The sequence below is a fragment of the Plecotus auritus genome (genome assembly GCF_963455305.1).
Source record: "Plecotus auritus genome assembly, chromosome: 5".
NCBI classification, from domain to species: Eukaryota; Metazoa; Chordata; class Mammalia; order Chiroptera; family Vespertilionidae; genus Plecotus; species Plecotus auritus.
The window spans coordinates 33701695-33723681 of record NC_137776.1 but is presented as its reverse complement, the minus strand read 5'-3'; the positions used below and the strand labels follow the sequence as shown (position 1 = coordinate 33723681).

Here is a 21987-nt window from a genome sequence, read left to right as displayed (position 1 = left end):
ATAAAAATAAATAAAAGGACAGACCCCACTGAGGTGCCAGAAATAGCTAGTAAATGACAAGGAATGTACCTGATCCTAAGACAGAAAAGCAAGCATAACTAATGTGTGTGTGCTACTTTTGAGCCCTCTTGGGATGATGTGCTGTAACACTGAGTCTACACGACAGAGGACACCTCTAACAAAGGAGTAGTTAGGAAGGGTTTGTTCTGTTTCATCTCTTCCTTTTTTTTAAATCTTCACCCAAGGATATTTTTTTCTGTTGATTTTTTTTTTTTTTTTTTTTAGAGACGAGGGAGGGAGAGGGAGGGAGCGAAGGAGGGAGAGAGGAAGGAAGAGAGGGACAGAAAGGGAGGAAGAGAGAGAGAGAGGAAGAGAGAAACATCGATGTGAGAGACAGATCAATTGGTTGCCTCCTGCACAAGCCCTGGAGATCAAGCCTGTAACTGAGGTACGTGCCCTTGAATGGAAATCGAACCTGAGACAACTCCGATCCATCAGCCAACACTCTAACCACTGAGAAAAACTAGCCAGGGCCCTTCTCTTCCTTTTGATGCCACCTCTATTCCCATTAAGCAATTGGATAACAAAAGTCAACGAGCAGGGAGAAATAAGATGAGTGACTAGAAAGGCAGCGAGTATGGGAGTAGATTCAGAGAATTTTCTGACTATGGGAGAATGATCTATCTTGGAGTAAGAGAGATGGCAGACAAGGGTCTGGACCCTTTCAGCTGGTTAGTGATGTAAAGGAGAGCATTTTTTTTTAAAATATATTTTATTGATTTTTCACAGAGAGGAAGGGAGAGGGATAGAGAGCTAGAAACATCGATGAGAGAGAAACATCGATCAGCTGCCTCCTGCACGCCCCCTACTGGGGATGTGCCCGCAACCAAGGTACATGCCCCTGACTGGAATCGAACCCGGGACCCTTCAGTCCGCAGGCCGACGCTCTATCCACTGAGCCAAACCGGTTTCGGCAAGAAGAGCATTTTTAAGATGTCACCATCATAAGTAGGTGACCATCTTTTGGAAGAATTCCTGTACTGTGCTGGGGTTGGGCCAGAAACAAATTCTTCTTTCTGTGGCAGGTAAACTGAAGAGCTCTATAACAATCTCCCATTTAAATATTTAATATTTATTCTAATTATTTGTATTGTCATAGATCTCTTCAGAGTCAGAAAACCTAAGACGTTATAATCATGCTAAGGTCTGAAAAATGGAAAAGCGAAGGAGAGGAGTAAAGAAGCCAGGAGAATCAGCTGTTTTTCCAGTCTGATATAAAGGATCAGAAAGAGCAACAGGATGGGTGACAGGCTCCTGATAATGACAGGCTGGTGGCAGTTGGCATTGGTCCAGCCTTTCTAAAACAAGTGGGCTGAGAACAGCCTGGTGCCAAATTTAGTCTGAGGAATTTGTTCACCTCAAACCAGCTGGGAACTGATCCTCGTTCATCCCTCACCCCGGCTGCAGTACACACAGAGATTAAAAGAGGGAAAGGGAGAATGGAGACAGGAAATGGCAAAGGCCACAGGCGACTTTTGTTTTCTTATAAAAATACGGGCTTTTGTTCTTTTAAAAGCAAACTAAAATTTAGAAAACCCAGCATGAGCTCCTGATAGCTAGCCCCTCCAGCCACTTAGCAATGCTGGGAAGGTGTGTGAGCTAACAGAAAGGTTTTATTGTTTTTGATGTGAAAGATCTTTTTAAAAAAGAAAAAATTTACATTCTCACCTGTGAATTTAGTAAAGGGGCTTTCAGACATCAAGATGTCCACTGTAGCCCAACCAGTGTTGCTCAGTGGTTGAGCGCTGACCTATGAACTAGAGGTCACGGCTTGATTCCTGGTCAGGATACATGCCTGGGTTGTGGGCTCAATCCCCAGTGGGGGGCGTGCAGGAGGCAGCTGATCAATTATGCTCTCTCATCATTGATGTTTCTCTTTCTCTCTTCCCCTCTAAAATCAATAAAATCTATATATTTTTTAAAAGATGTCTACATTATCCTAACTCATTCCAGAAGATTTTTACATGCCAGGGCACAGGACACGGGAGCCAAAAGACCCACAGTGCCAGAGAGACTCTTTCTCTACTGGATGACCCTCAATCCTGATGACAGGGCCTCAGAAATAGCAGAACTCCATCAAAATTGGATTCTAACTTCACATTTGAAACAGCTTTCTAATCTACTCTGCCTCAAAACAATCACCTTCTTGTACTTCTAGAGAAATGGACAAGTACAAACTCTGCAAAGAATGAGCTAATAAGGTAGTTAATTCCTGAGCGGGGACCACTGGGGAGCAGGGTGGTTGGTTCCTCAGAAAAATGCCTCCTGCTCTTACAGAAACCTGCCCATGTTGCCTCCCAGTGGGGGCACCAAAATGATTCTGGTCCTTTAGGGAAAGCTGGGAGCCACCTAGGAGAAGCCCTCCTTGAGTGTCTGCTCTGATGGGGGCTCTGAGAGCGCAGTTACAAATTGGCCCATGGGCTTAAGTATCCACACTCTTCAGAGGAACATTCCCTGGGTATGTCCAACCCAGGCCAGCTCGGGCTCCCTCCTGCATATTAAGTAAAACTGCAAAGGTCCTTGGGGCCAATTTCAATGTCTAATCTCTCACTGAGTGACCACACCAACTTCATTCCCCCAAAATACAGATCACTGTTCTGCCAGCCCAGACACAGAAGTAACCAGAATCCTCTCCCAGCAGCTGACTGGGACCTCTAAGTGAAGGCATGGTTGGAAGGGCAATACTGATTTGTAATGGGGTGTCAAATCAAATAGTCCTAAAATATTAGCAGCCATATAGAATGGCATAAAATATCAGATAGAGGAAAAGTACTTGTAGTTCAATAAGAATTTATTTAAATAGCAGTTTTTATTCCTTCACAGCTCATGATCTACTTGGAAGGGGAAAATGCAAAGAGAGGATGAGAGCTAAATGTCAGAGGCATCTGAACACGAGCTGAGCTGGGTGTGTGCATCTTCTGGGAGCACCTCCTTCAAGGTTAAATCAATAGAGATGAAATATGAAGAAGACCTTCTCAAGTCTGTTAAGACAATGGAGTAAGCTGGGGTTTTTGTTTGTTTGTTTGTTTATTAGACTCTAGTAATCCTCTCAGACTCCCAAGTCCGTGCCTCAAAGAACGGAAGTACCTCCTTCATCTTCCCATAAAAAAGACAGGGAATGGGGAGGAGGGAGAACATAGACTGTAAAATGGCAATCATGCACAGATAGGACTTTTCAAAGCAACTCTGAAACTTTTTTCTGGGGGATTTAGTGTTAGCTAAAGGGAGAGGGAATAATTTTAAATTTTCTTCCTTTCTGATTCCAATTTCATTTTAAAGCATTTTTTTTTCATGGACCTAACATGCTGTTGACTTTTAAAGGTATCATCATTTTATGTACTTTAAGAAGTAAACACTGCCAATTAAACTATGACAAAAATCTTTCTTATTACGTTCACTGTAAGCATTCCAATTTTAGGGATGCAAAAAAAATGGGGGGATCTTAGACATAATTAAATATAGGTGGTAATATTAAACAATTCCATATAGCACCAGGCCTCTGGAAATTAAACTTAATTTATTTTAAGTATCTGTTCTGCAGCCTGCAAATCAATGTATCTAATTGTATAGCTGATGCGTTTTCCATCCCTCCTGCATATTAGCAGTCATCTCAGAATTCCATGCTGACCACACTTTAGAAAATCCTTTTAAACTTCAATTTAAAAAATCTAATATTATCTAAAATTGAATTATTAATATGGGAATTAAACTGTTTTTAAAAAGAGGTGTGAGTGGCATCATGCGTGTGTGCAGGAGTTCTGGGACTGTTGTCTATCCCCAGAGTCCTCAGACCCCTGCCACCAGCTTCTGTCCCTCACAGTGTCACCCTCTCTTCTAGCCCATTTGTGGGATGCAGGTCTCCTCTTCTTGAAAAGCCTCACTTCCTCCCTGGGAAGGTGGAGTTCTGAAGCAGCTACTACTGTTGACGTGATCTGTTCCATGCTTAGAAATCCTTTCTTAGGAATGGTAGTGGTGGTGGTGGTGGTGGGGGGGGGGGGCGGGTGATGTCCAGGAAAACGATCTCAGGTCAGGCCTATACAGATCCCATCCTTCTATCCACCCCTCTCATTCTGAATAAATACACCCAACTTTCCTGCTATAGCAGCAGACATGTTGAGTGGTGCTCAACAAAGAGAGACTCTCCTAACCGATATACAGATATTCTTCCAGTGAATGCTCCAGCTGGCCTGGCCTTCAACATCCCAAGGCCTCTCCCTGCTGGGAAACGTGCGATGGTTATTACAGTACACACAGGAGCTGTCTCCTATGGAGCCCGGCATCTGCCCCAGCCCTTTCACTGCGAAAACCTCAAAGTTCTACCACTGGCTCCTCACAACTGACAAACACCACCACCAAGCAAGAGACATACCTCTCACCTACTCCATGTAAGTCACAGGACACTGTCAGATGGTTTAAAATGGCCACATCTGAGCAAAAGAAAAAGGACTTGTGGCACATTTATAATCATGAAATGCTGTCATCAGAAGAAATCTGAGAGATGTCAGTGAAACCTCACTTTCCAAGTGAGAAAACAGAGGTACAGTGAGGTTAAGTGGCCTGCCCAGGGTTCACCCCAAGACATGTCTGGACCCAGTGTTTTCTGAGACTGACAATCAGTCAGGGAGGCTGGAGCTGATTCGGAGCTGACTCCATGCTGGCAGAACAAGGTTGGGACAAGTGGAGAGGGCACAGCCCCTGGGAAAGAGGGGTCCTATGGCTGAGAGGTATGTCAAAAGGTTACAGAGAAGATTGACAAGGCCCTACCCTGAGTATGAGAGACAGAGGGGAGCGTCCGATCAGCGGCCGCTGCTGTTCACCAGGCCATGAAACTCCTCCCAGGCCCTGGCAAACCAGAGACAAAAAACATAATAGCACATTCAGATCAAAAGCTTTTTAACAGAGAGAACAGACACATAACCCCACATCCCATTCCAGATACCCTCAAGGTCGAGTGCAACCCACGATACCCAGAAGCATAGCAATGAGCTTTCCTACCTGGACTTCCCCTCAGATTCACAGTAATGCCAGTGCCTTTAGGGACAACTGGCACTTGTCCTAGAGGCCCCACTGGTGAAGACTGGCCCTCACTATTCCCACGAGGCTTTGTATCCACTCCTTCAACAAGTCTACTCGGGAGGCCAATGAGGTCGGAGCTAAGCTCAACCATTACAGAAGACACCCCCGATTCTCTGGAGCAAGGGCAGCAGTGGGAGGTGAGGACAGGTGGCAGAAACTTTCTTATCGGGTCTCACCTTGAGGGTAACGGCAGGTACCCAACAGCATTATGGTGTCTAAAGATGCAATGGGAAAACTACTCCATCTCTGTTTTCACATTTCCAACCTTCTGATCCTTTTAACTTCAGACCCCAAATCTGTACCAGGTTGTTTCAGAATATACCCATGTAAGTATCTTAACATTTAAGCTGTGTAAAAACAAAAAATTTAAGCTGTGCAGGTCACAGGTCAAAATTTCCAGGAACAATTGCTCATGACTTCCATGCTGATTAACTCAGAAACAGGGATAAAGGATAAGAATGTGACCGAGGGGTACACAGTCTCTCAGAGTGTGCTCAACAAAGAGGCCCTTGGTGACTGCTGGCTGGAAAACAGGAGAAACCCAGAGTCTCTATGTATCCAGAAGCCCTACCACCTCATTTTCTGAGGAACTGATGTCCTAACTTTAGCCCCAGCCACTTCTCAGCCCCACTAGGACAGAATGTCTGGTAAGTCCCCTGGGAATTGTGTGTGTGTGTGTGTGTGTGTGTGTGTGTGTGTGTGTGTGTGTATGGGGTTATTTGAGACTTCTAAAGCTAAAATGCATTTTTTTCAATTATTCATCCTTGGTTTAAAGGGGTGACAATACCCAGGGTGACAACATATTGTGTTACTTTCTACAGGCTTAGATTATGGCCACTAAAATACAATTTTTACTAGACCTTCTAAAGGTAGCTTTTCTTCTTCTTTTTTAAATAGGGAGAGATTAAATACAGAGACTTGGCACAACAAATTCACTCTTCTAGGAGATACTTATACATGTTTCATCAGTATTTCCCTTTTGAACAGGAGCATTTATAAGTTCATGATCTATCTCTTAGAAGAATAAGAATTTGATGTGCAGTTAATGGTTTCTTCAGAGTATTACCAAAATTACAAATATATGATAACTGAAGAAAAAATATAAAACCACCAAACAAGTGTGCCAGTCTCTGTTAGTTCACAAACAATTTTCACAGCAAGAAATCTGTTTCACAGCCCATCCGGGTGATGGGAACGTGATGACGAACTCTGTGAGTCCAGGAGTGACGTCAGAAGGCCCTTTCACTTCATTCCAAATTAAGACAAGGGCTTAGCAAACTCTGATGCTTGGGCAATGACCCAGGAAACCCCTCTCTCATTTTAACATTGAGATTTAAATTCTATTTTAAGCGACTTAAATGTCCAGAGAAATTACATGGTTGCGTTGAAGCTTCATCTCCTGTATCCTTTTGTTTCCAGAAAGGCCTACACTAGTCCAAACAGAGCAGTTCTGTGTTAAAAACCTACACTAACCCATTCTGGCATTAAACTGGCCTCCCATTTTCTTTAGAAGTATCTTCCTCACATATTAAACCTCAACATGAAGAATCTAGGTGAAGAAATTTCCTCACACGGATACAGTGGAAATAAATTAGTTGGTCATAGTCACTGGTACAATGTAGGCCAACAAATCACCTGCCTAAAGCTAGGTGCGAACATTCTAGCTCTTTCCCATATGACATCCCAGGCATACTGGTAATATTAAAACTTGCTTCTTTTAAAGGTAAAAAAAAAAAAAGAAGTTAAATGTTAAGTGTCATATGAATGAAGCTTCTAAAGTAATAACTGAGATTAATATAGCCTACAGGGAATTCTGAACAATTTCAAATGACAGAGTCAAAAGAGTCCTTTAAAGACCACTCTTGTTTCAGTTCACTTACCAGAAAGCAAACTGAGAGCAGAGGTCCATGTCTGTGTAACTCCGAACTTATCCCACCCTCCACCCCCTAAAGCCTGTTCATAATCTTGCACTCAGCTGGCCCTCAATACTCATGGACAAGCTCCGCCTCCTACTAGTCTGGGCTTTCTTTACTTTGAACATCAGTAAGGAGTATCTTTCATAAGGCAGGCCAGCAGTTAACACTGGTGTGACCCAGTGCCACCGGGCTGATTTAGCCACAACAGAAGGGATATTTGGTCGCTGCCTACAAAGTTCCATGTTTAAGTATAATGAAATCTAAACAAGGTTAAGGAAATTCCCCACGATTTGACCCGTTTCTCCTCTAGAATAAAGAAATAAAGTCACCTACCCTCAACTTTCTCTGCAGAGAGGGCTGGTCACTTTTCCCAACACTGTGGCCCACTGAGTGAAGCTGGCCCTGTCTTCCCCTCTTCCATCCGGGCCAGATGCACCAAGGGATTCAATGGCACTATTCCCAAAGTTATTTCCTCACAATAGACTGCCCAGTTTTATCCTGGGGTCCCACGATTCTGGGTTGCAAGTCTGTCTTAGATTTCTTCTCAAAATGGAGGACACAGTGAGACACTTGATGCCTCCAAGGACCCAAACCTATAAAACCTTAACTGCGATTAGCCTCATTAGGAGCCATACACCTGAAGCGAACACTCCATCTAACAAGTTTCCCGTTTCTCAATGGGACCTGCTATTGACAACACAAGGGTAGGAGGCAGCAGGCAGGTGTCACCTCTGTAGCAAAGCAGCTCTGGTGATGTGTGCAGCAGTGTGTGCCTCTCAGCTCACCTAGGAGCGCAGCAGGAAAAGGCCACAAGCAGTGTATTAGGGGCAGGCTGGAAAAACCAAACAGTTGAAAAAGGACATTGGAAACACAGCAAGGTGGAGGTATACTTGACAAAGAAATCTAGGCCACTCCTACAAAAAGTCCCACCAGAACACTTGGGAGTATTCTCCAGAATACTTTTTTCCTTCATTTTCCCTTAAATTCTCAAGTCCCAGCAGCTGCTGCCCTTGGCTCAAGCAAAGCCATACCTGTGAGAGGCACAGGAAGGGAGCAAAGCAGACCAGTTCTGACTTCTGTTCACATGTGACAAGGAACAGAGGGGCTGAAGGTCAATTTGGTGTTTTCTGATCAACTTACTCAGGAAGGTGATGTCAAGCTCATCCCCTGGACCAATTATATTAGCTGAAATTAAGGTCAATACATGTAACATAATAGCGGAAGGCAAGAGGGAAAAGGCCGTAAGAGGTAACTCTTTGACAAATGCTAAAAAAACAGAGAATAGGCATTTCCACATACCATTTTCTAGAGACTTCAACCAATTTTGTATATGCAATAAACAAAGAAGCAATGACACAAACACCTCCAGAAGGTTGAGCCCAGGGTGCTGTCCCAGTGTGTGTTTTGTGGAATCACAGGCCACGTGGAGACTGGTGGTCAGTCAGGATGGTACAAGCACAGGGTGTCGCTGCCAGAATGGAACAGCCACTTTGGAAACTTCCACATTACGCCCATAGCCACCTTCACAGATACTATCAGGCAACCTGACCCAGTGTCTGCAAAAATGTTTATTTTTGGTTTTGGTGGTAGCTCCCAAGAAAGCCTGAAGTAATATGAGGCTTGCTGCAATTGTACATGCAGGTTAGGGCCTGCAGGCCAAGCTGCAGGTCACACAAGCCAAGCCACAAAGCATGTGAGGGGCTGGCACATGCTGCAGTCAGATACCCTAAGGAGCAAACTCATGGAGGATGAAGATGCTTCCCCTCCTCAGATTCTAAGGCACAATTACCCTGGGAGAATGGGAAGGGCTAGAACATTGAGACCTTGCAAGCAGAGTTAGCCCAAAGAGGAGGATGACCTGGCCCTGAAGGGAAAGCGGAAGGGAAAGACTGGCAAAAAGCTTGTGGCTTGGGCAGCCCTGGCAGTGAGAAAACCCCATTAACACCAAGCAAGGAAGCTATATATGTACAGCTACACACAGATGGAAGCAGGAATTTACCTCCAAGCAAGAGATTTCTTTGAAGTAAAGGCAAATGACGTCAGCAAAGCAAAGGCTGAGGATCCCCCCCTTTCCAACCTTAAGGACTTTCAAGCTGAATTCTACATCAGAAATCACTGTTCTTGTTAATCAGCGTGACTAGATGGAGACTGAAATTCAAGTACCGAAAATGGGTCTCATGTTGAGAGCTAGATGTCTCCTCGTTATGTCAGACCTCAGCAGAAGTAGAATACCACATGACACGGTACAATGGGCTTATGGAAATGAGGCTGCATTCCCCCAATGGCCCTCCATGGAGAAGTCTGTGCCGTTCCTTAATATGGTGACAGTCAGTCTGAAAAGCCACTTCTTTGATGCACCATAAAGAGCAAGAGCATGAGACAAGCTAGTTTAGCACCATTTATTAAGTGATCTCAGCTGTTGTCGTAGCTGCTGTGTGTCAGCCTGTTCTTAAAACATAAAATGCTCTTCCAATTCCTCTTGTCCAGGACAGAAGAATCTTCCAGGTAGCACGCCAACAGAACAAGAGACTCCGATGATGCCAGCTTCAATGATGGTGCCATCCAGAGAGGGAGAGGGTCATGGCACATTCAACCGCGGCTTCCAGAGGTTTTGAAAAAGGAGCCTTTGGGGGCCCAGCCTGCCTGGCATTCTAGTGGAAGTGCAAAAGGTTGGCACATTGGGAGAGGAAAGAGAGGGAGACGCAGGGAAAGTAGCATCTGGGTGTCAAGGAGGGTTTTCTGGTCTCTGTAGCTGCAGGCTGGAGTACGAGGCAGACCTCTGGATAAAGCAGCGAGCAGCCGTCTAAGGCAAAAAGCCCACAGGCTCTCCTAGATTCTGTAAGGACTTGAATACATTTCTACAAGTCAGGAAAAACTGCCTCAGGGCATTAGAAAGGTAGATCAGTGGAGAGGGGAAAGTTGAAAAATACCTCTTTCCCTTCCTATCCAGGTGAAAAGCTTGCTTTTGGTGGTGGGGGTGGGGGGCGGTGTTTAGAAACCTTGAATGTAAGAGTCCTAGAAAAAGTAGGTGTGGACCTCTCCAGCCTGGACTGAGTCTAGCTGGAGAGCAGAAACTACTTCTACCCCAGAACAAAGAATAGGAAAAATGTGCTTAGAGAAAAACAATGCTAACACAGGACTGCTAAGTCAAGCAACCAGGGCAATGGCCAGCTAATAACTCTTGGCTGCTTCATTGAGTCATAAGCAGCCATTTGATTATGAATGAACTCCTATGGCAGTGTTCCCAGTTAAAAACTGGCCCTTAGCTAGTTTTAGCTAACTCCACCCACAACATCATCTGTGACTGCATGGGAAAAAGACTCCCAAAATGGTCTGTCTGCTGAACACCATCACTGGGCTCATTATGGTCTTTAATAAGAATAACATTATGATGATATCATTTCTAATGATGATGATGATGACAGCAACAATAGTACTTGGCCCTATAAGAGCCGTCTCCATCTGAGGACCTTCCATTACAAAGATTCAATCAGCCTCCCAACAACCCCGTTAGGTAAAGTTATCATTATCCCCCATTTTACAGACGGGGGAACTGAAGCAGCGTGACAGAGACTTGCCAAAGGCACACAATGATGCTGGAGTCAAAGGAGAGAACTAACCCTAAAAGTCCCGACTCCTAGTTGGCTAGCTCTCTGTCCAGTTTTGAGAAAATCTAATAGCCACTCCCCACAACTTCATCATAGTAACCTAAACTTATTTGACACTCAATCACTGAAGGAGCAATCCTAACTAGTTATTCTGTGTGGATGTCTGGCTCCATTTCCCTAAGTCCTAGGAAGAGGGCAAAGCAAAGCCTATTTCCTGTTGGCATTCATGCTTCTCTTAGATTCTACTCTAACAAACACTCTATTCTGCTTCCTCTAGGATTTCAGCTCTACACACAAGGAAATGGAGTCACATTCCTGATAAGTTAATTTCCCAGGACAAAGAAACAGACTGAAGCTAACAGGTTAAAAAGACATGCAAAAGTGGGGGGTTGGACAGGGAGGACCTTTTTGTTCAGTGAAATTATCTTTAAAACAAGCAAGAAAAAGGAGAGCGCTTTGTCTTTCATTTTAAGACAGTGGTTAGCCAATGAAAGACAAGACAGCCCATGGAAATAAAGCAAGCCCAGGCACTGCAACTGGGATTCTGCCGAGGGGCTCTCTCTGATACAGTGAGGTGAGCAGGGAGCCTCACAGCAAAGAGCTGCTACAAGTGGCCAGAAGCATTAGAGGGGAAGACTGCTCTGTACTTTTTCCACAAGTCAGTCTCCTGTACGACCGTATTCCTCTGGACCCAACTAAGAACCTACTTCTGCTAAGGTTAGGGATATGCACCCCCAAATCCCCCCAACACGTACTTGATGCTGTCGGTGTGGGTTTTGTATTCCATAATGGTGTTGGGAGGTAGGTTAAGCACTCGCCGAAGCGTATCCCGGATTCGGGCTGTGGTTGCTTGGTCGCTGGCAGTCTTATTCCATATTGAAATAATGTCCTCCTACAGGAGGAACAGAGGGACTCATCAAAGCAAACCAGAGGCAGTGAGGAGAGCAAAGGCAACACATGAAACCGGACCTGCCCACAGGAAGCTTACCTGAAACCGGACAGAGACTACAGCCCCACAGATCTCCTCCCCAACCATGAACTGTTCCCCCAACATGGCCAGGATGAGATTCTCCCAGCAACGCGATGCCAAGCCCTTCCGCAGCCGAATAATCCACTTGCCACCATTTTTATTTGCATCATCCTATAAAAAGACAGAAAGCATTGAAGTTAAAATATGGTTTCACAGGTTTTTTTTTTTTTTTTTTTTTTTTGCATGAACACTAAAAGGTCTTGTCACTTTCCAATTATTCAACTTTATAGGAAAAATGTTAAGGAGAGAAGAGACAGAAAACAAAGAACAACAAGGTGGGGATCCTTATACAAGCCATTACAAAAAGTGGCTGAACATATGATTTAAAAAGAATACTGCCCAAGAATTAAAAAAAAAAAAAGAAAAAAAAAAGAATTCTGCCCTGGCCAGGTGGCTCAGTTAGTTGGAGCACCACCCTGTACACCAAAAGATTGCAGGTTCAATTCCTGGTCAGGACACATACCTAGGTAATAGGTTTGATCCCCGGTTGGGGCATGTACAGGAGGCAACCTATCAATGTTTCTTTTTCACATCCATGTTTCTCACTCTCCCCTGCCCTTCCTCTCTCTCTAAAATCAATAAAAACATATTCTCAGGTGAGGATTAAAAAAAGAAGAAAAATCCTTTTTTGAAACTACTTTAGTAATCAAAATGAAGTATCAGATCTCAAACACAGATCATGCCTCACTTTTTTATTATTTTCATTCCTCACTTTGTTTGCTAAGAGTTTACCAGGTGTCATCATGTCCCAAATACACAAATAGGAAGCCACAGTCTCTCCCAGACCCAGTCTAGTTGAGGAGACAGACAAGAACATTAATTACATCAGGATAGTCTGTCGAGCGCTGCCATATCAGAGGTATGCACAGTTAAAGAATGAGACCTCTAAAAAGATTGGAAAAAAAAAAAAAAGAAGAATGAGACCTCCAGAAAATACTCAAGAAGAGGAAACATTTAAGCTGGGTCTTGAGGGGCACAAGGAGTCAGCCAGGCAGAGCAAGTGAAGAGGCTGCAGGCACTGGGAAGAGCATGAATCTGCGCAGACTCTGAGTGTGAGATGGGGGTAGTCAAAGGAAGGTCTAGCAGCACCAGAGGGAAGATGTGGAAATGATGGGAGACGAGGCCTGAAAGGTAAACTAGCTGCAAGATCATGTGAGCAACAGAGAGCTGCATAACAGTTGTAATTTTGTGGGTGGGTGGGAGGGAAGGTGTGATCACATTTGTCTTCTAGAATAATGCCATGGTATTAGAATAAAAGATGGATTTCAGCAAAGCAAAGAGATTAGCTCTGGGTCTCCAATTAGTGACTATAAGTTTATTTTTTTACCCACTTTAATCATAAGTATACTAAGGTAATATACTATACACACAGCCAGTTCTACGGGAATAAGGGGAAAAAAACAGCCCAGCAATTCTGGCTCAGTGGTTGAGCGTCGACCTATGAACCAGGAGGTCGTGGTTTGATTCCCAGTCGGGGTACATGCCTGGGTTGCAGGCTTGATTCCCAGTGGGGGATATGCAGGAGGCAGCCGATCAATGATTCTCTCATCACAGATATTTCTATCTCTCTCCCTCTTCCTTCCTCTCTGAAATCAATAAAAACATATACTTTAAAAAAAATTAAATAAAATGAAACCTATCCTTCAATGTTGTTACATACCATTTTAGTGATGAAACAATCTTTCAAAACCACCCAGCACCAACCCACCCAGACAAACAATGGCACTAGTGTCTTTTCCTGGAGGTCCCAGCTCTTAAGGATGTAACTAAACAGTAATGCAGTTTTGAAAGAAGGCTTTAAAGTACTTTTAACCTTGGCAGGGCTAGCCTCCCCATCTTCCCCCACAATCCCCCAAAAAAACCCTCAACTTGCTGAGGCCCTTAGTCCTCACCTCCCACATGGGTTTAATTCCTTCTTTGAAGAGATGGAAGTCACTGTGGCCTGTCAGGTCCCCAGGACGTACCATGTGGCTGTAAAACCTCCAGAATTGCTCCACCTGTGAAGAGAGGGCCCCAGAGTACAGAAGATGTGACCTTTCTTTTTCTTTGATTGAATGCAAGACTTATCTAAGAGAAAAGCATAAACATGGAAGACACACTGTTACAGGCTATACTTTGGAAGGATACATTTTCATTTGGAGGACTGTGTGGGAGGAAGGGCGTGTAAGATGAAAGCATATGGTATAGCTGGATAAAAGAAAAATGTAATATTGTTGATACAAAAAAAACTCTAAGGCCTCAGCCAGGAACCTTGGCTGGTGAAGTCATGCCAGTCAATATGCATCCTCCCGCAGAGGCCACAGGATAACCATGACATGATGTGAGGACCTTGTTTTACATAATGGAAACCCTTTAGCTCTAAGGTATATAAAGTGCCACATAACCTCAGTCTGAATGCATTTTTTTAGAACCAAATACCCTCTTTCTTTAAAAATATGTTTTTATTAATTTCAGAGAGAAAGGGAGAAGGAGAGAGAGAAACGTCAATGATGAGAGAATTATGGATTGGCTGCCTCCTGCATGCCCAACACTGGGGATCGAGCCCGCAACCTGGACATGTGCCCTGACCAGGAATCGAACCGTGACCTCCTGGTTCATAGGTTGATGCTCAACCACTGGGCCACGCCGGCTAGGCCTAAATACCCTCTTGATCAAAGATTGTTTACTCAAATACCGCATTAGCTACAGTGAAATACATTTTAGTTCTACTTAGTTACTGAGCACAGTGATAAAATCAACCACATGCAATATGCTGCATCATGGTGCCTTTCTAAGGCCAGGACAGTCCAAAACCAAGCAGGACTTAGCCTCTAATACTTAGGGTTTAAGTCCCTCTTCTTCTCATATATATGTATATTTCAATTACAGTTTATATTCGATATTATCTTGTATTAGTTTAAGGTGTACAGCATAGTGATTAGACAATCATATACTTTACCAAGTATTCTCCCAATATTTCCTGTACCCACCTGGCACCTTACACAGTTATTACAATACTAAAGGCCCGATGCACGAAATTCGTGCAAGAGTAGGCCTTTCTTCCCCAGGCTGCGGGCACTGGCTTCTCTCTGGCACCCGGGACCCGGGCTTCCCTCACAGCCCCGGCTTCGTCCGGAAGGACGTCCTGTCTAATTAGCATATTATGCTTTTATTATTATAGATTATTAACTATATTCCCTATGTCGTACTTAACATTGCCATGACTACTTTGTAACTACCAATTAGTACCTCTTAATCCCTTCAACTTTTTTACCCAATCCCCCAACCCCTCGCTCCTCTGACAACCTTCAGTCTGTTCTCTTTAAGTCCCTCTTCTTACCTAGAACATCTATGTTTCTCCTTGCCCCTCCTTCAAAGTCCTGTTAGAAAAGCAGACACCCTTCTCTAGCAATTGCAGACTTATTTATACTCATCATGCTAGTCCTTCCTGTTCCTCTCAGTGGTGCCTTGCGACATGACTTCCCTACCCCTCTGTCTCACAGAGGACACCTACAAAGTACTGGCCAGTGAAGAGGCACACTTTAGGAGGAAAGAGAAGATGTACAACAGTCTGGAGAGAAACAACTGGTATTGCCAACACACTGCCCAGGAGGCTCTAAACAGACACACAGGAAGACACCAGAATTGTACAGCTGAAAATGGATACTTAGTACACAGAGATTCAGGTCATATTTCTAGATCTGGTTAGCAACTAAGAAAGAGACCTTACACTGTGTACAACGGCTGTTCCTTCAGTCCTCTAAGAACAGGAACACAGGCAGTGTCTCATGTTACAAAGAAGTCAGGAATGAGCACCATTTGTAGGACTTTCATGCAGTCTCTCATCTCAGCAACTGCTATGCTTAACTGTATAAGGGATAGTAAATGGTCAAATGTATACAATGAGCAATAATCTTTTCAACCTGAACACAGTGGGAAGAAATAAAGTACACCAAGTAGAAACTGTAGCTCACTGTAAAATAGGAATTAGAGAGGGACTGTGGGGTAGAAATGTACACAAACCATCCCCAATTCCTCAATCAAGCACTGCTTCATTAGTGGTTTGGCCTTCTCCAATCTTACAGCCAGACTATATAATTGTACAGTCACAATCTTATATCTAAACCATGAGAAATGAAGTAGACAGCTCAAGAAATATTATTAAACTTTAAAAGATGTTTTTCCTTCTCTTAGGCAATTTTGGTTTCTGAAACTCATTGAAACAAAAACATAAAACAAAAAAAAAGAAGTGTTCAGACTCAGAATATGAGGTGCAGAAAGACCTCAGAACTACCTTACTCATTTTATAGTTGAGAAAATGGCTTCAGAACTTGCCCCAGCCCACAGAGTCAAGCACCAGATAAATGAGCCTTGCCACCCCCAAGTCCAATGCTCTTCCCATTTTAAAACACTGCCTTCTTAGTCACCCTGATTTCAAGAACTTTTACTCGTTAAATACTAGGATTAAAGACAAATGGGAAATACTGCTTTGGATTTAATAAAAGATTTCACAATGTAATTATTTCTCTGTGAGGATTTAATACCGTGAGGCTTTTCTTAATGCCGTGAATTACATGACAGCTGACTTTAAACACTGTCACACATCCAGTGAGTACTGAAGAAGCATGAACCCCAGATGATGCTCATGGCCAACTCTATTCAATTTAACATATATGTCGAAAGAGAAAACAAAACCCTCCTTTCCCAAGCTGGGTAACTTCACATATGCTTTCTTTAAGAGGGAAAGAAAAGTGCTAGAAATATTCGTAACTACTACAAAATAACTGAACAGAATCCTGAATGAAAACTTTCTTCCCAGTTCAGTGTCTTCTCTGATCCTCCAAATGCTCAACCAGATGTTCATAAATAAAGGCTGCTATTTTACCTGTAAAGGTCATTCCATTCCCATATAGCAGGTAATAAAACTTTTGTGACAGATTCAGAAATGTTACTACTATAGTTTGGACCCCTGAACAACATGGGTTTGTTTGAACTGCCCAGGTCATTTGAAAAGACAGTGTAAGTGGACCCTCCTTGTGCTTCTCAATAGCACTTCTGTCTCCCTGTGTTAGAATTCCTAGCTACTTCTTATTTCCCTAATGACAAAGGAATTAATTCATTTTAGAACCCTACTAGTCCCTTGAATTCATTCAACAAACAATTCTTGAACCAAATATGCACCAGTGCACAAGCTATTTTTAATATTTCAAAAAAGCCTAAATTTACCAGTGTTCAGGGAGCATATATCAACTCAATATAGTAATGGGATGACCTGATTACCAGTTATATGTATAGTATATCTGATCAATAATAAATAGATAAATAAATGTAGCTTGTCTAGCACAATGCAAACATTTAAAAAACTGAAGGCTCATGTCATGCATTCTGGTATATTGGAAAGGTGAAAGAATATGGGCTTTGGAATGGGCTTTTACAGCCTGCCAAACCTGAGTTTCAACACTGGTTCCTCCACTTAGTCAAGTAAATTACAACTGACTTGACTTTAGATCAGATACTTAACCCAAGTTTCCCTTTTCTCATTTGTAAAATATGGATAACATCACTGACCTCAAAAGGCTATCATAAGGATCAAAGGAAGTTACATAAAGTGGCTATTACTGTGTCTTTCCTCCTTATTACTTTACTGTAACATTTACTGCCTATTAAAGTTTCCTTTTCCAGTATCTGCATTTTAAACAGGGCAGATACCTCAACAATTTCAAGAAAATAACAAACCCCGCATTTGATTCTGCCCAGAGATAGAATGTATACCACATAGGAAGTACATAATCTGTGTTGAACAAGACAGCTTCTTAGGGAATACAAACCTAGCTACCTATGAAGGTGATAAGACAGAGCCTGGGCTCCCTGTTCTGACAATACCCACAAACACAATTAGAGACTTCCTTTTCATGCTGAAGACAGGAAAAATATATTTTATACATAATTACAAACAGATCCAAAATCCGAATGAAAGGTCCTTAAATACAAAGGAAACTTTTGAACTTTACTCTTGACTTAACCATCAAGCTTCATGAGAATAGATACCATGTACTATAAAATTTTCACCCTGGCTGGCATGGCTCAGTTGGTTGGAGCATTCTCCCATGCACCAAAGGTGCTTGGGTTCGATTCCTGGTCAGGGTGTGTATGGGAGGCAGCCAATTGATGTTTCTCTCCCCCTCTCCCTTCCTCTCTGAAATAAATTTTTAAAAAATTGTATCTCCACCCACCCCTGGACACTTTGCACATAGTAAGGACTCACTAAATATCTACTTAAACAAACCTGTATTTTTGTATTGTCCCTTTCTGATCAATTCCACAATTACACACTAATTACCTATGGATATCTAATGAGAAACCTAAGAATGAACAAATCTGACCTCGGGGACTCAGGTCAGCTGACTAAGGAAACCAGAATCCTAGAGGTTACCAAGAGGATAAACAAACATAATGATATAAATACAGGCATGAATTTACTACTGAATCTCACTAAGTACTCACAGAAGCAAAGGTGCCAATCTGTTTGATATTCTGTTCATAGCTCTGTGAGCTGGTGGGTCGGCCGGGGGTTCTCCTGGAGTACCAGAAAGTGTAGTTGTACTGCAGGGGATGCTCTGCTGGTCCCGGGACAACAGCCTGTACATTAAAGGTGTGTTAGTCCTGGCCATTTATCACATGCTCTGAGTCTGAGAAAACATTTTATAGCATCACCCCTTACTACCTCCCCAATTTAAAAAGGATACATGCTCGCCCTAGCTGGTTTGGCTCAGTGGATAGAGTGTTGGCCTGGGGACTGAAGGGTCCCGGGTTCAATTCCCAGTCAGGGTACATGCCTAGGTTGCAGGCTTGGTCCCCAGTGGGGGGCATGCAGGAGGCAGCCTATCGATGATTCTCATCATTGATGTTTCTATCTCTCTCTCCCTCTCCATTCCTGTCTGAACTCAATAAAAATATTTTGAAAATTAAAAAAAAAAAATAGATACATGCTCAATTACCTGCAATGTGCTCACGATTCTGCTTACACAGTAAATTTCTGTAGTAGTTAATGGATTCTAAATTCCTGTAACATTTTACCTATGTTCTTATAGCTTTTGTAATTTTCTACTTCATAACGTAAGTATTTATGTTTGTATATTATCTGTATATATTCCCAGGTCCAGCACCACTGCCTCTATGCCACTATCGCTTATTGGCTAGTGACCTAGGACAAGTTGTTTAACCTGTCTGTGCCTCAGCTACTCATCTGAAAAATGGGGTAATCATCATCTCATATGGGTGTTGAGAGGATAAAATAATTTAATAGATATAAAGTGCTTAGCACAGTGCTTGATACATAAGAAGTACTCAATAGCCCGGCCAACATGGCTCAGTGGTTGACCTATGAACTAAGATCAGGGTTCGAGTCCCAGTCAGGGCACATGCCCGGGTTGCGGGCTTGATCCCCAGTGTGTCAACTGACTATGGAAACCAGAAACCAGAATCCAGGAGGCAGCCGATCAATGATTCTCTCACTGATGTTTCCATCTTTCTCCCTCCCTCCCCTCTGTCTGAAATCAATAAAAACATATTTTTTTAAAAAAAGTACTCAATAAATGTCAGCTACTATTATTACCACCATTAAATGTTAGCTCCTTGATCCATAGTTCATTGACCTTTGTGTCCTCTTAGCCCTGAAATGCTTGTATTTGGAGGATACTAAATATTGCAGAATAAAGCAATTAATGATTGCTTTTCAATAAAGAAGTTGATCCATCTATTTCTATTCTCTAAATTTTCTCTTCTCCAAGTCATTTTAGTTTAGACTATTACTGACTAAAGAGTCTAAAATTTCAAGGGATGTACAGGATTTTAAATACTCAGCAGCAGATTATGAAGCAAATAATGCCTTGTTAACGGCAGGGTTATTCTCCTCTACCTCAGGCTAGCAGAATGCTGGAAAGCAAGGCGGCATCTCAAGGTCCTGTGGTAAGGGAACAGTTCTGAGTCCCAAAATGAACTCCAATGATTCAACAATTTTTTCTTGAGAACAAAATCAGGTATTACAAAATAGTGTGCAATCGTTAACCTGGTATCTTCCAGATAAACAGATTCCATGAGATAACCAAATTTCGAGTCCCAACTCACCTTCCTCTTGCTGCTGCTCTGACTTTTGTCCCGTTCCATTTTTTCCTTCTCACCATCTTTCTGTGTGCTGTTTTCTTCATTCTGATCATGGTCACCACTGTCATCATCTTTCAATCTAAGTAGAAAGGCAAAAGTGTTATCCCATGACTGAACTGATTCTTGCTTACCTAACAAAGCCACCAGGTCAAATGAACTACCATGGGAAAAGCCCAAAGTCACTCAAAATACCAGCAATGAGATGAGAGAAGGGCAAGGGAATGTAGAAAATCAATTAGGAAGATTAAACAAAAATGAAATGCCCTTTAGCTAATGTGTGAATTCCAGAAAGCATCCTCTTCCAGTTTCAGAACAGGCTGCACAAAGAAGCAAGAGGTAAACAGTTTAAGGAACTGTTTTCTTGGCCAAAAATAAAGAGTCAATAATCAGAAGAGTTTCTGGATTAAGTAACTGCTTTGGCATTTTGAATGAAGTTTTAAAACTTACCTATCCTAAGCCCATTTTGCTTCGTGTTTGGAGCACTGGACCTTGGACTGAAGGGTCGAGGGTTCAATACCTTTGGTTGAAGGCTCGATTCCCGGCCTCCTGGGAGGCGCATGCGGGAGGCAACCAATCAATAGGTCTCTCCCCATCTCTCTTAAAAAAATCAATGGAAAAAAATATCCTCAGGTGAGGATTAACAAAACAAAAACAAACAAAAAAACTTACCTACCTATTCTTCTTGTTCTGACCATCTCTCCTATCCTTCCCAACTGCTATTGCTTTAATCCAGGCCCTCTAATTATCATCTCAATTATTACAATAAATTCCTAAATGGTTTCCTAACACCAATTATATCCTCCCTCTATCCATCCTCCACATAGCCACCAGCATGATCTTTCTAAATGCAAACAGTCCATTTAAGTTCCATGCTTAAAACACTCAACTGTCCCTTGCCCTTTGCTGCCCACCCTGAAGGATAAAGTACAATTAAATGCAAGATCCTTTAGAATCCGACTCCTGCCTGCTAGCACTGCCCCGCAAAGCATCTATATTCCCACATCTGTGCTCTTTGCAAGCACTCCCTCAGCCTAAAGTGCCATTCCTCCCACATCTGTTTTTCCTACTAGATGGAAGGATCCCTTAGAACAGTGTCTTACTAATCTTTGTATATCCAGCAACAAGGGAAGGAAGATGCTGAATAAAGGATAAATGGGAAAAAAAATGACTGAAAGAAGAAATAATGACTTCTTGCCTGTAAGTATGATCAAATATACTTTAGGAGCTGCCGTTTTAAGAGCAGTGAAACTACCCTAACGCTTTCAGGTACAGCTAAAGTTCACTGGATTCAGACAAAAAAATAAACAGAAAGTGAGTTCACAAAGATAATTAGAATGCTGTTTAGTCTAGAGCTGGATCTTCTCTGAAAACACCTTTCTGTCCCTAATGACTATCTAGTCCAGTGGTCGGCAAACGGCGGCTCGCGAGCCACATGAGGCTCTTTGCCCCCTTGAGTGTGGCTCTTCCACAAAATATCATGGCCTGGACGAGTCTATTTTGAAGAAGTGGCGTTAGAAGAAGTTTAAGTTTAAAAAATTTGGCTCTCAAAAGAAATTTCAATCGTTGTTGATATTTGGCTCTGTTGACTAATGAGTAATGAGTTTGCCGACCACTGATCTAGTCAAATGGAATTAGGCAACTCTCAAGAAAGGTACTAGACATGCTCAAATTATAACTCAGTTATTACCCTACACAGACACAAAAACCTTTTGGAAAGCACCCTTTTTTTTTTCTGCCCATGAATCTTCACTGCCTAGCACATAAAAAGCATTCAATAAATGTTAGAATTCATGAGCTAGCCATGTGTTGTAGAATATACTCAGGTGGCCATGCACTGTACCATAAATGTCCCCATCCCCATCCTGGACAAGACATGACTATGAAGGGCACCTGACTAAAGGGCAGTCTAGCCCGGCCAATAACCTATGCCTCAGGGCCTTGCTCAAAATTATGAGCAGATTCCTTCCTCAGCTTTTCATACAAAAGATGAACGATCACAGAGTCAGAGCTGGGGCAGGCATATAGGTCCCACACAAAAAAATAAAGACAATGAGCAAAGGCAGAGAAAGCCAGTTGGGAAAAGGGAATAGAGCAGATGAGCAGAGAGAGTAGAGACTGGCTTTGATTGTGATGCTATCATTCCACTGGCTTCGTT

At 42.7% G+C, this 21987-nt stretch overlaps 1 protein-coding gene across 6 annotated transcripts in view; it reads right to left on the bottom strand.

The window, feature by feature from the left end:
- The window catches only part of EIF4E2 (eukaryotic translation initiation factor 4E family member 2), a 29636-nt gene that overhangs the window by 3585 nt on the left and 4064 nt on the right, over positions 1-21987 (bottom strand). Inside the window, exons 2-7 of one of the 6 annotated variants that reach the window (XM_080667721.1) lie at positions 19797-19911; positions 18174-18308; positions 13583-13687; positions 11649-11801; positions 11416-11552; positions 4825-4902 (exon numbers count right to left, since the gene is read on the bottom strand). In XM_080667721.1, the coding sequence (XP_080523847.1) occupies positions 4857-4902; positions 11416-11552; positions 11649-11801; positions 13583-13687; positions 18174-18308; positions 19797-19911 (691 nt within the window). In that variant the 3' untranslated portion in view covers positions 4825-4856. Of the gene's footprint in view, positions 1-4824; positions 4903-9428; positions 9704-11415; positions 11553-11648; positions 11802-13582; positions 13688-18173; positions 18309-19796; positions 19912-21987 lie in introns of those variants that run through there. The other 5 variants (XM_080667720.1, XM_080667722.1, XM_080667724.1 and 2 more) reach the window with 5 other exon arrangements.